We start from the raw sequence: 22,948 nt of genomic DNA on the forward strand, positions 1-22,948 counted from the left end.
CCTGCTGTGCTTTTCCAGCAACACATTTTCAGCTCTGATCAGCATCTGCAGTCCTCACTTTCTCCTCTCTGACCTTTGGAGTCAATCTCTGAGTGTCTAGGCTATGAAACCACTTCAGAATCATGCACCTTTCAGTGTCATTCTCTCTTAGGCTTTTAAACTCAAAAGAACCAGAAGCGCAAGTTACATAACCTCTCATTGCAGGCCCATGTAATTTCTAAATGTAACTTTTGGAGAATCCAGTGAGTTTTCAAATTTTGCCACAAAATGGAAGCAGCTTTTTTTTTTCTAAGTAGACACACATACATTGAAACCAATGAGGGGGCAATGGAAATAGCTGCTCCTAAAAAAGGTAGACAAGACTTTTTTTTAATGATAGCCATTGAACAGGATGATGGTGGGAACTGACTGTCTTTTTGAAGAGATGAGACTTGTGGATTTCTGCAGCTTGCTACCAGAAGTCAATGTGGAAATACACAGAAGACTAAGTGAAAATGAAGTTCAAATGACACTGAAAAACCTGCCCAGGTAGCAGGGAAACTCCTGAAAACGAAGATGGTCTTTGAATTGAATCTTCTTGGTTATCTATCTACTATGATTGTGGTATAAAGTATTTTGGTCGAGTTTATTACTTAATGGGGAAGTATGTTTCCTTTCATTTGGCATATTAGTTGTCTATTAATTAATATTTAGTATATGTTGACTTTAGTTTGTTTCGGTAAAAGTCTCCAAATGTGAGATTGTGGGCTGTTGTTTCCTGGTTGCTGGGAAATTAACCTTTTTTTAAAAAGTTGTTCGCTATGGGAATCATAGCATTATAAAATAGATGACCAAAAGTGTGCTCAAAACAATAGATCTTTAAGGACTGTCATAAAGAAGGTAGTAGAATAGTAGAAAAGTGCAAGTAGGGCATTCCAAAGCTTTGGGGCCCTCTCATCCAGGTGTCTGATAACTCCACTTATCCACAGTCCCCACTCCCGCTGAAGCCATTAGTCCTCCTTTAACCTCAAAACTCTGGGCCACAGCCCATCCTTAGTCTGTAGCCTTCTTTGGATTTCTCCTGTTTGACTGGAAACCATCAGTCTGACTCTTGGGCAGATGGCTTACTTGTGATGTCACATGATGGAGCTAAAATTGATTGGTGTGTGGGACAATCCCAACTTCTGGTTTTCTCATGCTTTCACAATCCCCCCTACTTCCAGCAAATCAGGCAAGTTAAAATTCAGTCACAGAGGCCAAAGTTACTTTATAACTGTTAAATATTTAAGAATACCCTTACTTTGTGAAAGGTGCTAGAAAAATGAGAGATTGGAGAACCATTTTAGACAAGTAAATTCTAAACATAGGAAAATGCTTTGAGGTGAGCAATAAAGAAATGTTGCAAGTTTCAGGGCAAATTCCATCATATTTTAGTGGAGAATTTTCTATTTGAATAGTGATATCCTTTTTTTCCAAATTTGAACCAATCCTCTCAAACTAAGATTGGCACATTAAAAACCATTTCTGACACAATTCCTCACATCCTTTCAAAGCCTGATTAAATTTTCATATTTCACTTCTGCTGAGTTATAATATCTGCCATGAAACTGCATATTTTGACTCATGGTTTTGAACACATAATCATCAATTCTCAGCTCGTCAGAATTGTCTACATATGTAGTTTGCAAAACTAAAAATAAATACTACATAGTCCAATACCACATTTCACTCAGAAAAATACACAATAACGTACCTTGAAAATTTCAATTTATTGCCTTAGCAACTACACAGCTGACACTCAGAAAACCGTAGATATGTCACAATGCAGTTTCACTATATTAAGTGACCATTGTCAACAGGTATCGTTTTAAGCACTTCCAGTAAGAAAAATGAAATTTACATATAGTAGAAAAAGTCACATTCATTTTAGTAAGATCTGATACTGATACAATAACTAAAAATGTACCATTTGGCATTACTTGAGTTTTCCATCACTTTGTCCAACCTATATAGATATACAGATGTAGAAATACATAAATACTTAAAGGAATGATTAACTCAGTAAACAAGATTAAGGTTTTTATATCTGTTAGTATCAACCATACCATTCAGCAAATCAATACTTGGGCAGGAGGTTAGTGTCAAATTACAATTTATAGTTACTATTTTTAAAAAAAATAGTATACATGAAACAATATTAGGTGGCACGAATTGAGCTTATATTTAACCACATAATATCAGACTCTCAGTTTGGTTAATGATACAATTTTAACTTGCCAACTTTTCAGAAATAACAACTTCAATATTGTCATCATATTTTAAACACTAGTATAAGAAGGTAAATAAAAAGTTGTAATTGGTAAATTCAGGTGAAGATTTTTATAACTGCTTGTTAACCAAACTAGTTATATTTCTCAAAACAATAGATAAAATGAAAATTCAATAATTCCAGTTATAAATTAGCTGTTTCTGCAATGCAAAGTCTAAGGAAAACAAAAGTTTAGAAGATTTATGGTTACTTGCAATTACTTCCTGAAGATGTAGATTTTTTTGAAACAATTTCAGATTATTGTTTTCAAAATAAATTAAGGTAATTTTTTTTGTCCAAAAGAAATTAATGGAATTTGACACTTTTCAAATTAAGTTTCTCGCTAACCATAGTATAAAGGACTCCTAAGCAAAATGCCACTTCAGTCTTTGGCATCTATGATGGTGAATATTCACAACATGAACAGTTTAACAATAAAGTAAATCAATAATATAAATCTGAATGGCAAAAAAAAGCTGTTGAAATCTTCACAGGAATGTCAAGTTTTAGTTCTGACAGTATAGAAATTAACTGGAACAAAACAAATTTAACCTATTAAAGTCTAAGTCAGAGCAGATCAAGTATCAGTTGAAATGTAAAGCAAAATAGTTGTAACCCAGGTCACAAGGCTTAAGTGCAAAACCTCATTATGAGGTAAACTTTTCACAAAATGCAACATTGAAACACAATTCCACACAGTGGCATTTTCAAAATGCTATTTTACCTGCTAACCTTTGGCTGGTGAACAGGATACTTGTGCATATTGAAATACCGAGCCAAGTAACATCCTTTTAAATTTCAATAATATATTCAAATTTTTGCACATCTATGCTACAAAATTTGTTATGCAGAATTGTGCTGTGAAAGATTTGAATAAAAAAAGCTTTTTTTTAGTTTGTCATATAAAAACATCAAACCTACATTTAACCCACACACTTGTCTTATTAACAATTTGTTTAGTGTTTCTTAAACTTAAAATTATATGTTTACAAGAAATTCATACTTTTAAAAATGAGATAAATCCTTGTTTCCATTGGATCAAAAATATAGCTTTGATCTATTACCAGATTTTATCCATGTAGCTGCAATTAGCAAAGCTCCATATAAAGGCATGAGCCTATTTAAATTTGGGCCATAGGGAATCATGGCATTCTTCTTGGTCTATAACTTTGCCACTGAAATTTTTGTTTGAAAAAGGAAACACATAATTCCGTTCAATTTGTTCTCAACTGCTGGATTTGATAATTTATAAAATTCATAAATGATTAATGAATGTAAACAAATTTAAATTGAGTGTGATCTGTTAAAACATATTTCAGTATCAATTAGTTATTGAATTATCTTTGCATTATTTATGAACTGAAGTATTTTAATTTCTTTACATACCAGTGCATTTGTAAAAGCTTGAAGAAATGGGTTTTGAGACTTCTTCAGTTGACAGGAGAAGTAATATCTTACTCTTTTGAAAAACAAACAGCATGTGAACTGCATCTATTATTGTTAGTGTTATTAATATGCTTCACAGTTGTAGAGATCAGTAGTAGCTTGACACTTAGGAACATGCAAACTGAAAAATATACTACACAATTCAAGGTCAATTTGCAGAGAAAATATGTTAGTGATTGTATTTAATAATTATACATGGTTATAAAAACTACTGATACTACATATATGTCAGGTTACAAGTGAACCCTTCAGGAGAGGTTATTTTAACTGCATCAATGGAAAATTTGCGTAGATTAGTTCGAAATTAAGCCCCAAATGTCTGGGGCAAAGCAGAATAAAATTCCATCTTTTAGGATGCTACATAACTGCTTAGCCAGTCAACAGTTTAGGGCTAAGACATTTGATAGAAATGTGAAAAATTACTGTGTGATACAGTTATAAAAAAGGGAGACTATTTTTTTTATTACAAACCGTTTTGTGAACATTTATTTTGAATGCCATTTAATTTTTTTATCTCACACTTAGGGCACCTATTCTAAGAAAACATATTCCTTTTATAGCCTTTGGACAATTATATGTCGTTCTAAATCTATTTTAAAAGTACCAGCAGTTTATTGCACCTATTTAAATATGTGATCTTGGAATACCTACTAAAGGACAAGAATGTTATTCAATATTGAGCAGGTAATGGTCCTGGGTTGCTGGCAGGACCTAAATGCAGTTAAGGAACTATTAGGATTTTGCTAATGAAAAACTTATCAAAAATTCGTACAGAGGCCACACAAATTTGAATTACCATCAGTGGAACTAAGAGGGAAAATTATAACTTTTTTTTTGCCTTCACTGAGTCATTAGAGCATGGAATGTTTTAATATAAATGGCTTTTATAAAATATATCACTCTTTTAAAGTAAACTGGTTTGAAATGATAAACATAGGGGAATGGAGGGAAAGTGTTGAAGAATGAGTTTCGAGTAAATTGTTCTGGTTGAAAAGGCTGCATATTCACGGACTCCATGCATCAAATAACTTTTATGGCACCTCATATAGAAAAGGCAAACCAGCTATTCTGAAGTAGGTAACTATAGTTTGGGTACTTGTCCACTTAGTCAGATATGTGGTATGCACAATAAATGTAGATGATTCTTTGCATGCTGAGAGGGAAAGAGGTATCCACAGCTAAAAACTATAATGTGAATTGAAGTTCCCTTGTGTCGTAATGTCATAAGATCAATCTTCTTGAAGTGACAAAACTGTTTTTTTTTTAAAACAAAATATGGTTAGTTAGAAAGAGGATTGCATAAATAAATTGTAAATTTGAATGTAATCCATTTCAGCACAATTGCAATGATCATTAAAAAAGCCATTACATTCTATATATTTCACTGCCAATTGTTAGCTTAAATGTTCAATCCATAATCCAATCAGGAAAAATAATCACACTTTTTGCTTCATTTCTTTTGACTGGATAAATGCAACTTTTTTTCAGATGAGTACATCTGCCAATAACAGGATAATATGCATGCATTTACCTGTCTGTTCAACATGCTAGAAAAGAACACTAATAAGAAAAATTTACTATGCAGAGATTTATACAACACACAAATTTCAGGCAACCATCCTCTTCAGTGGCATATAATTATGCTAAGAGGCTCTTGCTTTGTTCCTCAATTTACTTACCACAGCTTTACCACTGATGCTGACTACTCCCCTCACTACAATGATTTTACTTTCTTGAGAGATCATCAGCCAAAGATCGCAAGGACAAGATGGCATATACTTTTCAAAAATTCCAATGCCAGTTTGTTCAAAAACTGAACATAGTAAGTTGCTTGTCAAGAAAATTTAACATTGTCTTCTGTGAAACTAACTGCAAAGTTACAAACAGAAATAGTATGAAATATAGCCCAACTATAGGCAGCCAGCAGAAATGTAAATTCTTAAAAGAAATTTGTCTTGCCTTTCTTTCAAATTTGTCAAAGCAACAAAATTAGGGGTAAACAACACCTGTTTCAGATTTGATATCTCGTATAAATCAAGTTCCTGGCTGCAAACAAGTTGACAACACGCAACAATGCACTCATGTAAGTGAAATTTAGAAACATAGACAGATAAAATACAGAAATGCCCATTATGTTTGAAATCATAAATACATTTTTGCTTTGGCAAAAGTTTTCTTAATTTTTGATTCTATTAATCTAATTGTTTAGTAAACATTTTATTGTTTCCCCTGCAGTAATCAATAGAATGGCATGGTCACTTGTAAAATCTTTAAATTTAAAGTACTAAGGTAATTTCCAATTCACAAAGCTGATAAGATGATACTGCAGTATCAGGCATTTAATTTGACATTTAGATAGTCATCTTTTTGTTTTGATTTACACTGATGTTGCTTTTGGAGTACATTACCAGGTGGATTACCCCTCAAACACTTTCATCTTCTAACAGATATAGAAAGAGTATTCCACTTTGTAAACTTTTCACATTTTCTATGTGCAAACTGTACTGCATATTTTGTATACAATACGAGTTACATAATGCAGCAGAATTATTTTGGCAACACAGCAGCTCTGGTAGCAAATGACTGGAAGTCCTAGGTTAGCTTAAAAGTAAAACTGGTTCGTCTATTTCATGGAATGGAATAGAGCTGGCTTGGCTCTCTCCAGAGTCTGAATCATAGGGGGCATCAGGTAGTTCCAAAAAACTGTAAGCTATCTGGTCATCTTCCATTTCTGATCTATCTTGGTGACTGGCATCTGAGTGTTCTTCTTCATCTATGTTATTGAAATCCTGTGGAATAAATAGCATCTCTGGGTAATTTCTGCTGACTAGGTCACTTGTCGTCTGCAGAGAAATTTTTCGAAAAGCTAGGAGATGCATGTGGGAGAACTTCACATATTTGTACCTTTTGAATCCTAAAGATTCAATGGCAGTTTTCCAGCTCTTAATCATATAAGCATGACGGTTTTGATGAGAAGAATCAGGGGTAATAATTAGGAGCAGACCATGGAGTGCAAGTAGTTCATGGGCTTTTTTACAGCAGATCCAACGTTGGTAAGGGGCAGGAAAATAAGACAGCAAAAGTGAAAAAACAACAACATGAAACAGCTCTCCCGGAAGAGAGTCAATGGGATTTTTTAGCTGCCTGAGAAAAGCATTTATTGCGTCTTGAGCAAGCTGGAGGGGCTGTTGCAGCTGAAGATTGAGGAAGTCACATTTGTATACACTCTGAAAAACAAAAACAAAGATTATTAATTACAAGATTATTTCTTCACAGCCTAGCTATTGTGTATAAAATCTTGGTAAGGCATGTCACAAAAATATGTAACTGTCAGGTAATGAAACACAGTGTGCAATATATATTTTATGTTAACATTTAGTAATAGTCTTACTGAATGGAGAAATTCAGGTCAGATGTTCATTTTGAAGGACAATCTCTCTGCTATGATGAAAATGCCAGAAGAAGTTGGAAACCCCAAGTCCCACCACAAATAAATCATCCCCCATTTTTGTGGGAATGGTCAGTTGTTCACACGTTCCCAAAGGCATTTAAATGTTCAGCTACCTCCAACGAAATGGGATTTTTGAGTCCCTGGAGTGTGGAACCCTGAGAATGGGGATTAGACTACGTAAAAGCAGGTGCATTTCTTTTGGCAAGTTAAGGTACTGGAACAACTTTGAGGGAGGTAAGCTGCCCTTTAGTGGTGGGGGGGGTAAGACTTTAACTTGGATTGTGAAAAATAGCATGATTGCAAAAAAGTGTATTTTTAAAATTAATTTATGGGATGTGCTGGTACATAATTCAATATCAGTTCCATCTCTTGTTGGGGATGATCACTGCCTGGCATTTTTGTGCTGCAAATGTTATTTGCTACATATCCACCTCAGGCAGTTTTGTTATCCAGGACTTGCTGAGGAGTACTTCATCAGCATACATTCCTACATTAAAAAAAAACTGTTGATATGATGTTGGCCTACTTCAAATCCCTAGTTGCCCAAGTCTCCCCAAAAGGTTCAGGTGGGCACACGATTTGCTGAGTTGACATAGAGATTATAATGAACCGTCAGGTTGACTGGAAGGATAGCAGTATGAAAGATCATGGAGGGAATGTGTATAGATGGGTATGGGTAGGGTTGGCAGCATGATGGCTTAGCAGTTAGCACAGCTTCCTCATAATACCAGGTTCGAGTCCAGCCTCTGGTGACGGTCTGTGTGGAGCTTGCACATTGTCCGCGTCTGTACGGGTTTCCTCTGGGTGCTCCTCCCACAATTCAAAGACGTGCAGGTTAGGTGAATTGACTAGAGTGTTCCAGGATGTGTAGGTTAGATCCATTAGTCAGGGGTAAATATAGAGTAATAGGGTAGGGGAATGGGTCTGGGTGGATTACTCTTTGGAGTGGACCTGATGGGCCAAATGGCCTGTTTCCACACTGTAGGGATTCTATAATTCTATGTACTGTGTAGGTGAAGGTAGGTGGAGGGTATTTGGTGGCATGGCGGGATGAGAGCAGTGAGGGAAGGAGACAATGAATGAAGGAAGGACATTTTATATTTTAGTCTTTATACTTTGGACAGATTGCAGGCAAACCTCGGAAGGCTTTTTGCCGAACCTGCTTTGGGAATTGGCGGCCTCCTTCGCTCTTCATGGATCATTTGGTCGAACTCCCAAATCAACCTGCCACCTTGGGCTGAAAATACAAAGTGCAAGCTGTCATTTTTAAAGGGTGGGCTTTACCTGCCCCTCTGCTCCCAATCCAGGAGGTCACAAAATCAAGACCATGGTGCCAGATCATGTACGGAAAAAGGCCATAAAGAATTATTAATTTGAATAAATGCTATTTGCAAGAATGAGCTTCTCTTGAATTTTTGTTAATGAATAGGTAATATTGAAGAATCTGAAATATCTTCTTTGGTGTTCCATTTTAATCAGTTAATACATGTGCCACTCAAGCCTCAGTCTAGGTTGACAAGTGAGAGCATGGTTGAGGACAGAAAGACCTGACATATTTTTGTGATAAAAAATCATGTATTTATCATACTTTCTTATGATCAGTAGTGATTTCAAATTGACAGAATTATTAGATTTCAAGAAAGTAGCAATATTAGTTTTCTCTTTGTCTACCTTCTGTTACGGTCATATCTGTAGGTCAATCCATTTGTATAAAAAATTGCCCTCATCATTTCAACGTAGTCTGTGCGTATAATATGGGAAGAAATCCGTAAAGACAACAGAGCATGAACTTGCTGGATTATATACATGCAAAGCAAAGCACATTGTCCAAGATATCAGCCAATTCAGTCACTTCAAGACTCATGGCAGAATCTTCTGATCCTGAGCAGAGATTAGATTAGATCGTCCCCAAATTGAGAGAAAGCCAACAATAATTAAGACTTGATGGCAAACAATTTTAGAACAAAGTTCTTTTTTAATTTTACTTGCCAGTATACGTAAATCTTAGCATATTGCAACTGTGTGTATATGCAACTCTTAGATTATCCTTCAGACAGCCATATTTAGGATGTTTAAAATAGTTGTAAAACAGGTTTTGCATTATTACAAATATTTTAAGAATGATGAATTTAGTACCTACAAATATAAAACTTCGATTAAATTTGGAATGTGTTTAAAAGTTTAAAATTAGTCTACATTAATGTTTTTACCTTCTTTCGCACTTATGAACTATAAGCTATGTAGTTCCTCGTGGTTACTTACTGCTCACCTGGATGAGCAGGTGCAGGTTGCTTTGCCAACTGACTTAGATCTACTGCTTCTGATTGCTGTTCAAATTTGTGTGGTCGTCCTCTCTTTAAATGCTTCCTAACTCACTAATACACAGCCCACAATCCCTCCCCATTCTGTTCTGGTGGAACCTCTGCAAGGAGGGCAGTTTACTCTTTAGCTGGATTGAATTTAATATTCTATTTACTAGCACCTTCGTAAGTCAGAGTGATGATCAGGGAATTCTCTGGAATTTTTTTATTTGTTCATGGGGGATGCAAGTGTCACTGGCTAGACCAGCAATTATGGCCACTTCCTAGTTCCCCTAAAGAAGTGAGCTGCTTTCCTGAACTACTGAAATCCTTCCACAATGTTGTATGGAAGGGAGTTGGAGCATTTTGACCCAGCAATAGTGAAAGAATGGCAATACATAAAAAGATAGCTGTTTTGGGAAGTAGAACAGCTGTAAATGAAAGTGCAAAGCAACAGAAATAAAATTCTCAAATGTCAAAATAGTGTTTTAAAAAAATAATGGCACTCTACTTGAATCCACATAGCATTCTCAACACGATAGTACTAATAAATGTAAAAAGATTTGATTTAATTCCTATTATGGAGGTATGGCTGCAGGATGACTATGACAAGGAAGTGAGTATTAAAGGATATTCAACATTTAGGAGGGACAAGCAAAGAGAAAATGAGGTGGGGTAGTTCTAGTAGTAAAAGATAAAATCAACTTTTCATAACAGATGATCCTTGATCAGAAGAACAGGATGTAGAATTCATTTGGGAGGAACTAAGAAACATTAATGGCAGCAAATATGGTAGGAGTGGTAATATATAGCTGCCATGTATCAGCAAATTAGAGTTGCATATAGCAAGGGAAATATAGTGAGGACAGCAGATACTGGAGATCAGAGTCTAAAAGTGTGATGCTGGAAAGCACAGCTGATCAGGCAGCATCCAAGGAGCAGGAGAGTTTATGCTCGAAACATCGACTCCTCTGCTCAAATGCTGTCTGACCGGCTGTGTTTTCCAGCACCACACTTTTCGACTCTGATATATAGGCTAGTTAAATCTGACAGCACCAATACTGAGAAGGCAGAATTTTTGGAATGTGTCTGATACTATTTTCTACAGCATATGTTGAAGGACTGACGAGTGTGCAAACTATCTTTGATCAATTATGTAATGAGAAAGGGCTAATTAGGAATCTCATGAAAGAACCTTTAGGGAATATTATGGTAGAATTTTTAATTAAGTTGGAAAGAGATGTAACTAAGGTCTTAAATCTAAACAAAGCCAATTATGAAGATATGTGGAGGAAATTGGCTGTGATGAGATTGAAAGAATTTATTAATTGGTTTGAGGCCAGCATTTATTGCCCATTCCTAATTGCATTAAGACGGCATTAAGAGTCAACCACATTACTGTGGGTCTGGAGTCATATGTAGGCCATATCAGGGCAGGATGGCAGTTTCCTTCCCTCAAAGACATGAGTGAACCAGATGGGTTTTGCCTGACAATTGACAATGGGATTCATGGTCATCATGTGACGCCCAATTGCAGATTTTTATTGAATTCAAATTCCACTTCAGTACAGGAGCAAATAAATTTTGCTTCAATTGTATATAGTGCTGGTCCATTTCTAAAAGAAGACATTCTTGCCATTGAAACAGTGGAGGTTCATAAGACTGAATTCTGTTAGGGGGAGACTAATTGAGGAGAATGTTTTGGAATTTATTTGTTCATGGAATGTGGCATGGCTTGAGAGTATTGCTTTAAAAGTGATTTCAGGGATGTGGACGACACTGGTTGGACCAGCAGTTCCTGCCAATACATAAGATAAGCTGCCTTCTTGAACTGCTGCACTCCATTTGGTATAGGTACTACCACAATGTCAACATGTGTCCAGAAATCCCAGAGTTTCTTCATATTACCCAATGAACGCACACTGAAGTCAAGACGGTGAAATTCCATTAACTTGCCTGTGTTTCTCTTGCAGTTTCTGTTCTAATTGCAGCAGCACAATGCATTAATACTTTAATACACACTGCAGAGATTACATCAATATATTATCAGGAAATTATTTTCTTGTGAACAAAGATATCAAGGATCCATACCATCAAGATAAAGCATAGAGATCACGCAGTTGTGAAATGATAAACCAAGAGTGCATTGTACAATTTGTCAAAAGGTGCCAAGTGATATGACACTTTAAATATATACAGTGAAACATCAGATTTTATTTGGCATGATATCCAAAACTACTGGGAAATGAAAATGCAAATAAGAAAAATAATGTGCTCAGGTTTAGGGCTGAAGAATGTTACTATTCAAAACTTTCCAAACTAAAAACACTTGGAGCTAGCTTTTACCCTTAACGATGATGTAGCTTCAGCCTGAAAATACCAAAATAAATTGGTAATCATAAATGTAAAGAGTAGACTAAGAGGAGAAAATCCCATAGCATATTTGATAAAAATTCAGTAAAATGGAAATAGCCATTTGAATGCAGTATGTTTACTCCTGTTCGATTATCTGACGGCTCTAGGACACTGAAATTTTTGTTTGTGACCACAATTCAAAGAAATTAGCTGCTTCAGTATCACTCTTTCCTATTCCCTCCAAGTTCATCTCCTTTATCATCCCAGTTCTAATACTAAATATGACCATGTCAACAAAGACAGGAAACATTTACTTCATTCTTATTTTCTTCAGTATCATGTTGCGAAATATTTTTGACTATTTATCTTGATGCTTCAGTCTCAAGTTATGTGTTAGTTATGTCGTAAAGCTCTATTCATGTTTACGTGTTACCCAAAATCTTCTGCATTACTGTTTACATGCTGCCAGAGAAACAAAACCAGATTCTTAATCTATTTACACGTCAGTTTAAACTTAATTAACTTTAAAACACCAAATTTGGTAACAGTCAAGGAATGTTTTAGTGATAAGTTGAAGAAATGTCTCCCTCATTTCCATTTTAAATTGACCCCCACTAATTCTAAGGCTGTGCCCACGGGTCCTAGTATTCCCACCTGATGGAAACAAATTCCCAATGTCCACTCTTTCTTAGCCATGCATTACCTTGTAAGTTTCTATTAGATCTCCCCTCAACCTTCTAAACTTTAATGAATACAATCCCAGGATCCTCAGCTGTTCATCGTATGTTAGGCCTACCAGTCCAGGGATCAGCCACGTGGATCTCCGCTGGACACGTTCAGTACCAGTATGTCTTTTCTGAGGTGTGGGGCCCAAAATTGGACACAATATTCTAAATGGGGCCTAACCAGAGCTTTATAAAGTCTCAGTAGCACATCGCTGTTTTTACATTCCAACCCTCTTGAGATAAATGACAAAATTACATTTGTTTTCTTAATCACGGACTCAACCTGCAAGTCAACCTTTACAGAATACTGGACTAGCACTCCCAGATCCCTTTGTACTTTGGCTTTAGGGATTTTCTCATCGTTTAGAAAATAGTCTGTCCCCGTATTCTTTTTTCCAAAGTTACAACAGTGATTTTCCAATCTGGGGCTTTCCCTGAAACACATTGAATTTCATCAGCCATTTCTTAGTCCATTCTCCTAAATTATTTATCTTGATGCTTCAGTCTCAAATTATGTGTCTTCGCCTCCTCCTCAGAGCTACCTGCCTGTCCGCCTAATTTTGTATCATCAGCGAACTTCACCAGAATGCTGCCAGTCCCTGCATCCAGATCATTAGTATATAGAGTGAACAGCTGCGGCCCCAACAATGAACCCTGCGGGACACCACTTGTCACTAGCTGCCATTCAGAAAAAGAACCTTTTATCCCAACTCTCTGCGTTCTGTCAGACAGCCGATCCTCAATCCATGCAGTAGCTCACCTCGAACACCATGGGCCCTCACCTTACTCAGCAGCCTCCCGTGAGGCACCTTATCACAGGCCTTTTGGAAGTCTAGGATTTCCCTGGTCTAACTTACTTGTTACCTCTTCAATGAATTCTAACAGGTTTGTTAGGCACGACCTCCTCTTACTAAATCCACACTGACTTGTTCTAATTCGGCCCTGCACTTCCAAGAGTTTAGAAATCTCATCCTTAGCGATAGATTCTAGAATTTTACCTACAATCGAGGTTAGGCTAATCGGCCTATAATTTTCCATCTTTTGTCTTGATCCTTTCTTGAACAAGGGGGTTACAACAGTGATTTTCCAATCTGGGGCCCTCCCTGACTCCAGTGATTTTTGAAAGATTACAACCAACACCTCCACTATTTCTTCAGCCACCTCCCTCAGAACTCTAGCTAGGATGTAGCCCATCGGGGCCAGGAGATTTATCAATTTTTAGACCTTTTAGCTTTTCTAGCACTTTCTCCTTTGTAATGACTATCATATTCAACTCTGCCCCTTCACTCTTCCTAATTGTTGGGATATTACTCATGTCTTCCACTGTGAAGACTGACACAAAGTATTTATTAAGTTCGTCAGCTATTTCCTTATCTCACATTACTAGCCTTCCTGCATCAGTTTGGAGTGGCTCAATTTCTACTTTTGCCTCTTGTTTGTTTCTTATGTATTGAAAGAAACTTTTACTATCATTTCTAATATTATTGGCCAGCTTACCCTCATATTTGATCTTCTCTTTTCTTATTTCTCTCTTTGTTATCCTCTGTTTGTTTTTGTAGTCTTCTCAACCTTTTGATTTTTTAGTGCTCTTAGCCACTTTATAGGGTCTCTCTTTTTCTATGAAACATTTCCTGATTTCCTTTGTCAGCCATGGCTGTCTAATCTCCAACAACCCCCCATCAACACCACCCCAAGATAATCTTTCTTTTCTTTGGGATGAATCTCTGTACTGTGTCCTCAATTGCACCCAGAAACTTCTTCCATTGTTGCTGTGCTGTTTTCCTCACTAGACTCTTTTTCTCGTCGATTTTCATCGGTTCCTCTCTCAGGCCCCTGTAATTACCATTGTACCTATGTCCCATGAAATGGAATCTCTCTTTGCCTCACCAATCTCTTAGCCACATGTTTACTTCCCTAATTTTCTTATCCCTATGCCAATCAGCATGTGGCTCGGGCAGTAATCCAGAAATTATGACCCTCGACCTGTTCTTCAATTTCCTTTCTAGTGCTCATTACTCCCCAAACAGGTCCTCCTTCCTAGCCTTGCCTTTGTTGTTTGTGTCAACATGGACCACAACAACTGAATCCTCTCCCTCCCACTCCAATATCCTTTCAAGCCAGTCGGAGATGTCCTGCACCTTGGGACCGGACAGACAACACACCATGTGGGACTCCTGATCTGTCCCCCTAATTATACAATCCCCTATAAAAGCTACTGTGTTTTGGCACCTCCTCTTGAATGGCCTTCTGCTCCATGGTGCCATGGTCAGCTGGTTCTTCCTGTCTACAGCCCTTTTCCTCATCCATACATGGAGCAAAAATCTCATACCTATCGGACAAGGTCAAGGGTTGAGGCTCCTCCACTCCTGAAGTCAAAATCCCCCTACCGGCCTCACTTACAGTCACACCCTGTTGTTCCTGATCACTAACTGAATTTGAATTACTTAATCTACCGGGTGTGACTGCCTCCTGAAACAAAGTGTCCGGGTAATTCTCCCCCTCCCGAATTTGCCGCAGAGTTTGAAGCTCAGATTCCAGATCTTGTTACATCCCTCCAATCAGAGAACACATTGCTTATACCTAAATCCTGTCTCTTACCTCTGAACCAATTACTAGTCTGTGCCATAAAATTACATCTAATTCTGGGAGATGCAGCTTTGTTATTAATACCTTGTGTAAAATCCTATCAAATGCCCCCTGCAAATTCATACAGGCAATACCCATTGACATCCCACAATCCACTATGCTAGATCACCTTATAAATTTAACTAGTTTAGGCAACCTTAGCCTATCAAACACAAATCCATGCTGACCCTCTCTGATCATCTCATACTTATTCAAGTGGTCAATCACGGTGAGGATAAAGTGAAACAACCTCCTCAAAATTAAAATTAAACTGACGGGCCTCTTACCCGATTTTCTTTTGCCCTTCGTTTTAAACAAATGTAGTGAAATTTGCAAATTTCCAATCCAAAGACAATTTCTGAATCAGGATAAAACTGGAAAATTCCAGCTATACTTGTGCAATTTTCCTACCCGTTTCTTTAAATATTCTGAGTTGCAAATTATCAGATTCTGGAGATTATTTTACAACATCATTGCTCTTCTTATCTTAAATCTATCAGAATCATTGTCTTAACATATGTTTAAGTTTCCTTGTATTGCTGGTATTTTGTTCTGTATCTTCACTACGCAAACAAGGTACTCTTTAATAAGTCTGCCATTTACTTCTATTACTACATATTGCATGCATGAGTTTTTAATGAGTCCAAATTTCCTTTTCTCATTTGTTCATTTTTTTCAAAAAACATTTTCCTTTAGCTTAGCCTTCCCTTTCAAGCTTTCTTATTCCTTTCTTTTGTCTAGCATTATTTTTTATATATACCTGTAGTTGCTTTCCCCAAGTCTTGCACTGAGCCTTTTATGTTTAACATAGTATTTATCTCTTGTTATGGTTACTTATCATACCAACATAATTATTTTAATACTTCCAATTAGTTGTTGTGAAGTAAATGCACAAATACAAGGGTAAGCTAGCAAGTAACATACAAACTGATTATAAAAGCTTTTATATCTCTGTGCAGAAAAAAAACTAGTGAAGATAAACATCGGTCCAAGATAATCAGAAACTGCGAAGTTATATTAGAGAACAACGGGATGGCAGACTAACTAAACCTATATTTTGGTTCTGTCTTCACAGAGGAACGACACGAAATACTGAGGAACACATAGTCTAGTGTGAGAGAGATGAACTTAAGGACATCAGTATTAGCAGGAAATGATATTGGGGAAATTGATGGGATTAAAGGCCAATAAATCCCAAGGACTCAATAACGTACATCCCAGAATATTTAAAGAAGTGACTCTAGAAATGGTGGATATGTTGGTGATCATCTTGCAAGACACTGGAACTGTTCCTATGGATTAGAAGGTAGCTAATTATTTAAAAAGGGAGGTAGAGAGAAAATAGGGAATTATAGACAAGTTAGTTTGACTACTGGGTAACTGGGAAATGCTAGAGTTCATTATAAAAGATTTAATAGCAAAGCACTTGGAAAATAGTCACAGGATAGGACAGGGTCAGCATGGATATATGAAAGGGAAAACATGCTAGACAAATGTATTGGAACTTTTTGAGGATGTAACTCGTCGAGTTGATAAAGGGGAACCAGCAGATGTGGTTTTAGAAGGCATTTGATAAGGTCCCACAAAAGAAATTAGCATATAAAATTAAAATGTGTGGGAGCAGTATAGGTTCATGGATAGAAAACTGATTGACAGAGAGGGAAAGATAGAATAGAAATAAAGAGGTTATTTTTTGAGTGGCAGCCTGTGAACAATGGGATACCACATGGATCAATGCTTGGACCCTAGATATTCACAATATATATTAATGATTTAGATAAGGGAACTAAATGTAATACACTACCTCCAAGTTTGCAGACATTGCAAAGCTGGGTGGGAAAGTGAAATGTGAGGAAGATTCACCAATGCTTTACAAAGATTACACCAAATGGAAGATTGCAAAACCAGGATGTCAAACTTCTGTCTTTACCCAAGAGGAGGATCTGACCCAGAAGAAAGCATTTGTAATGGTCAATGCCCATCTATAAGCACGTTTCAAAGCTATGCTGCTTTCTGACTTTGACAATCGACGTGGCTGGATTCAACAAAAAAAACTGTAAAAGAATGATCCTGCTAGGATGCACATTTGATATCATCCTTATCAGCATAAAGGGTTGACTAACTTGAAACTCAAATTATATCCAGCAGAAATTATATATTTTAAAATCTTTTAGCCCTACTTTAAAAAAAAAGACATTGCGCTTGTAGACAGCTCACAAAGCTGACTGCATTCCTGGACTGAATTGATTCCCACAATCCTTTCCACAAATTGTACCCATTTAAAGATCTTCATGAAGGCTCTTAGAAAGAAACGGCATCTTCTTAATAATTTTTGATGATAATCAACTACAAAATATTTACTATCTAAAATTACTAAAATTACTTAAAATTAAAATCTTAAACTACTAAATAGGTCACTAAAGTTGAATAAGAATATTTCAGTTGTTTAAAATGGGGCTCAACATGTGGAGGACAAGATTAAAAATGCAGATTTTTTGGCATTAATAAAATTGCAAAAGATTGCCACTTTTAAAAATAAAGGAAAATTTTGAAATGCAGAAACTGTTACACAATCCTGCTCTATTATGCTCATTGTGTTTGGTAATAGAGATATGAGTTTGAATGGAAACTTGGGCAAAAAAAGCTTGAGAAAATTTCACAATTATGAGTGCATTTTGATTACAACCAAAACGATAATTCTTTGGATTATAGACTTTACCTTTGCATCTGAACTTCATTCAAAACCACTGCTCACTGCCCTAGCATGTAATTTGGATTATTTTGCATTGATTAGTTCGTATAATTTGCTACTACACTCAATGTGCACTCATCTAATTTGAACCTCTTGGATAATATCCTTTCCTCCCTGTGATTCCTAAAGTTATAAACAAGAATAACTACAACTCTAATCTCTGTGGAACTTCATGGCCAGCACTTCCATTGTGAAAATTATCTTCACACCATCAGTCTTTGCTGTGTACCTTTCAGTTTATAAATTTAGCTTAAAGCTTTACCACTATCGCCTGAGCACTCTTATTGTGACTTAGGTTATTTGGGGCACGGTCAAATAGCTTTCTGAAATCCTCTGAACAGTTAATGAACATCCACTGTCTTATCCTTATCAATCAGATTTGCAGTTCCTTCAGAAAACTAGTTGATCAAAATCATAGAGTCATAGTGATATACAGCATGGAAACAGACCCTTATGTCCAACTTGTCTATGCTGACCAGACATCCAACCTAACCTTGTCCCATTTGCCAGCACTTGACCCATATCCCTCTAAACCCTTCCTATTCAGATACCCAGATGCTTTTTAAATGTTGCAATTGTACCAACCTCCACCACTTCCTCTGGCAGCATTCCATACACGTACCACCCTCTGTGTGAAAAGTTGCCCCTTTTATATTTTTCCCTTCTCACCCTAAACCTATGCCCTCTAGTTCTGGACTCCCCGACCCCCAGGAAAAGACTTGTCTATTTATCCTATCTGTGCCCCTCATGATTTTATAAACCTCTATAAGGTCACCCCTCACCTCCAACGCTCCAGGAAAAATAGTCCCAGCCTATTCAGCCTCTCCCTATAGCTTAAATCCTCCAAGCCTTGCAACATCCTTGTAAATCAATTCCTATTTTCTAAACATCTATGCTAGCTTGCTCCAGTCTTCCAAATAATTGCTTATGTCTAATCTATGTTCATTTCTAAAGTACTATATATAATGTATATTTATATAACGTACCTCCACTGCAGGCACAATGTCAATGCCAACAGCTAGAAATTCATCAAACTTCAAAAATGGATTAAAGCAGCTCCCAACATCCAGTAATCTAATCTTTCCTGAAAAACATACCAAACTGGAAAAGAAAATGGTTACAGTCAAATGATTAAAGCCAATAAGACTGAACATCATAATGTTAGGATACATCAAGTCACATAGACATACTGAATGGGTTGACAGAAAGAAAGTACAAACTTAGGTATAAAATATTTTATAAACAGATTTTAAATATATTTTCCTTGTCCATCAAAGTAAAATTCACAGTGAATTGGAGCTCTACATTTGCTAAAAAGCCTCAGTTTTCAAAGAAGTACATTATTCTGTGTGCGAAGCTAGACAGTATCAGATGGTTAACTAAAACAAAACAGAAAATGCTGGAATTACTCAGCAGGTCAGGCAGCATCTATGAAGAGACAAACTAAGTTAATAGGTGGAATGTTCCATTTTGGATATTAATTATGGCATTGAGCGTATTAAGTATTGTCACTTGCATGATATCATGGTTTTCAATTTATTCTTTATACACATGAGTGGAGTAGTGAATCTCATGGGACTGGCACACAGAACATTCTCATTTGCAGTGGGACCTTCTGGATTTGAAGGTCTGAGCACCATACATAAAGTTTTCCTAGACAGCATTTTGCTTGGTGTAAGCCTGCAGTTGATTGCCCTGTGTCCTGGAGATAAAACATAGAACACAGAACTATACAGCACAGGAATGGGCCCTTTAGCCCACAATTTTGTGCTGAACATGACACCAAATTAAACTAATTCCTTCTGTTTGCCATTGGCCCATATCCCTCAATTGCTTGCATATTGATGTGCTTATCTAAAAGTCTCTTAAATGCCCCTAATGTTTCTGCCTCCACCACCAAACCTGGCAGTACATTCCACACTCCTACCACACACAGTGTAAAAACCTTGCCCCTCACATCTCCTTTGAACTTTCCCTCTCTCACCTTAAATGCATGTCCCCTGGTGTTAGACATTTCAGCTTGGGAAAAAAAGATTCTGACTATGAACATAGAATCATAGAATCCCTACAGTGTGAAATCAGGTCATTCGGCCCATCGAGTCCATACTGAAGAGCATCCCACTCCCGCGCCCCCACGACCCTGCATTTTCCACGGCTAATCCACATAGCCTGCAAATCCCTGCAAACTAAGTGGCAATTTACCATAGCCAATCTACCTAACCTGTACATCTTTTGGACTGTGGGAGGAAACTGAAGCATCCAGAGAAAACCCAAGCAGATATGGAGAGAATGTGCAAACTCCACACAGACAGTAGCCTGAGGCTGAAATTGAACCTTGGTCCCTGGTGCTATTCGGTAGCAGCTTCCTAATCACTTACTGTAGTGTGCTCAGGATGTGTATATATACTCAAAAAGCTCAAGCACTGAACACAAAACAATGTATTTGGAAAGGCAAGGATTGATTCGAGATAAAAATGTGTTGCTGGAGAAGTGCAACAGGTCAGGCAGCATCAAAGGAGAAGGAGAATTGACGTTTCGGGCATAAGCCCTTCTTCAGGAATGAGGAGGGTGTGCCAAGCAGGCTAAGAAAAAAGGTAGGGAGAAGGAACTTGGGGGAGGGGCATTGGGAATGCGATAGGTGGAAGGAGGTTAAGGTGAGGATGATAGGCTGACTGGTCAGGAAGAAGATTGCAGGTCAAGATTGCTGAGTCTGAGGGCTGGGACTGAGAAAAGGTGGGGGGAGGGGAAATGAGGAAGCTGGAGAAATCCGCATTCATCCCCTGTGGCTGGAGGGTTCCTAGGCGGAAGATGAGTCGCTCTTCCCCCAGGCATCGTGTTGCCATGGTCTGGCGATGGAGGCGGCCAAGGACCTGCATGTCCTTGGCGCAGTGGGAGGGGGAGTTAAAGTGTTCAGCCACGGGGCGGTTGGGTTGGTTGGTGCGGGTGTCCCAGAGGTATTCTCTGAAACGTTCCACAAGTAGGCGGCCTGTCTCCCCAATGTATAGGAGGCCACATCAGGTGCAGCGGATGCAGTAAATGATGTGTGTGGAGGTGCAGGTGAGTTTCTGATGGATATTGAAGGATCCCTTGGGGCATTGGAGGAAGTGAGGGGGGAGGTATGGGCGCAAGATTTGCATTTTTGCGGTTGCAGGGGAAGGTGCCAGGAGTGGAGGTTGGGTTGGTGGGGTGTGTGGATCTGACAAGGGAGTCGCGGAGGGAGTAGTCTTTCCGGAACACTGATAGGGGTGGGGAGGGAAATATATCCTTGGTGGTGGGGTCCGTTTGGAGGTGGCAGAAATGACGAAGGATGATCCGATGTATCTGGAGGTTGGTGGAGTGGTAGGTGAGGACTAGTGGGATTCTGTCCTGGTGGCGATTGGAGGGTTCAAGGGCGGAGGAGCGGGAAGTGGAGGAGATGCAGTGGAGAGCATCGTCAACCACATCTGAGGGGAAATTGCAGTCTTTGAAGGAGGCGGCCATCTGGGTTGTTTGGTATTGGAATTGGTCCTCCTGGGAGCAGATGCGGCAAAGGCGAAGGAATTGGGAATATGGGATGGCGTTTTTACAGGGGGCAGGGGAGGAAGAGGTGTAATCTAGGTAGCTGTGGGAGTCAGTCGGTTTATAGTATACGTCCGTGTTGAGTCGGTCGTCCGAGATAGAGATGGAGAGGTCTATGAAGGGGAGGGAGGAGTCTGAGACAGTCCAGGTAAATTTGAGGTCGGGGTGGAAGGGTTAGTAAAGTGGATGAACTGTTCAACCTCCTCGTGGGAGCACGAGGTAGCGCCGATACAGTCATCAATGTAGTGGAGGAAAAGATGGGGGGTGGTGCCAGTGTAGCTGCGGAAGATGGACTGTTCCACATATCCAACAAAGAGGCAGGCATAGGTAGGGCCCATGCGGGTGCCCACAGCTACTCCTTTGGTTTGGAGGAAGTGGGAGGATTGGAAGGAGAAGTTGTTAAGAGTGAGGACCAGTTCAGTCAGTCGAAGGAGAGTGTCAGTGGAAGAGTACTGGTTGGTTTGGCGGGAAAGGAAAATGCGGAGGGCTTTGAGGCCTTCGTGATGGGGGATGGAGGTGTATAGGGACTGGATGTCCATGGTGAAGAAAGGCGTTGGGGGCCAGGGAAGCGAAAATCATAGAGGTGGTGGAGGGCGTGGGTGGTGTCCCGAACTTAGGTGGGGAGTTCTTGGACTAAGGGGGACAGGACCGTGTCAAGGTATGCAGAAGTGAGTTCGGTGGGGCAGGAGCAGGCTGAGACAATGGGTTGGCCGGGGCATTTTGTGGATTTTGGGCAGGAGGTAGAAACGGGCGGTGTGGGGTTGTGGGACTATGAGGTTGGAGGCGGTGGATGGGAGTTCCCCTGAGGTGATGAGGTTATGGATGGTCTGGGAGATGATGGTTTGGTGGTGGGAGGTGGGGTCATGGTCAAGGGGGCCGCAGGAGGTGGTGTCCGCGAGCTGGCGTTTAGCCTCAGCGATGTAAAGATTTGAGCTAGTCAACATGGCTTTGTGCATGAGAAATCATGTCTCACAAACTTGATTGAGTTTTTTGAAGAAGTAACAAAGAGGATCAATGAGGGCAGAGTGGTAGATGTGATCTATGTGAACTTCAGTAAGGTTCCCCATTGGAGACTGATTCGCAAGGTTCAATCTCATGGAATACAGGGGGAGCTAGCCATTTGGACACAGAACTGGCTCGAAGGTAGAAGACAGAGGGTTGTGGCGGATGGTTGTTTTTCAGACTAGAGGCCTGTGACCAATGGAGTGCTTAAGGATTGGTGCTGGGTCAAATACTTTTAGTCATTTATATATATGATTTTGATGTGAGCATAAGAGGTATGGTTAGGAAGTTTGCAAATGACACCAAAATTATAGGTGTAGTGGACAGTGATGAAGGTTACCTCTGATTACGACGGGATCTTGATCAGATGGGCCAATGGGCTGAGAAGTGGCAAATTTAAATAAATGCAAGGTGCTACAGTTTGGGAAAGCAGATGTTAGCAGGGCT

The 22,948-nt window shown here is 38.6% G+C and overlaps 1 protein-coding gene across 1 annotated transcript in view; it reads right to left on the bottom strand.

Moving 5' to 3' along the window:
* Positions 1-1,729: 1,729 nt before the first annotated feature.
* Positions 1,730-22,948, bottom strand: part of samtor (S-adenosylmethionine sensor upstream of mTORC1) — a 132,263-nt gene continuing 111,044 nt past the window's right edge. The window contains exons 4-5 of the mRNA XM_072551451.1: positions 18,928-19,042; positions 1,730-6,960 (exon numbers count right to left, since the gene is read on the bottom strand). Of these exons, the coding sequence (XP_072407552.1) occupies positions 6,331-6,960; positions 18,928-19,042 (745 nt within the window). The 3' untranslated portion in view covers positions 1,730-6,330. The remainder of the gene's footprint in view (positions 6,961-18,927; positions 19,043-22,948) is intronic.

Source organism: Chiloscyllium punctatum, chromosome 32 (genome assembly GCF_047496795.1).
Source record: "Chiloscyllium punctatum isolate Juve2018m chromosome 32, sChiPun1.3, whole genome shotgun sequence".
Lineage (NCBI taxonomy): Eukaryota > Metazoa > Chordata > Chondrichthyes > Orectolobiformes > Hemiscylliidae > Chiloscyllium > Chiloscyllium punctatum.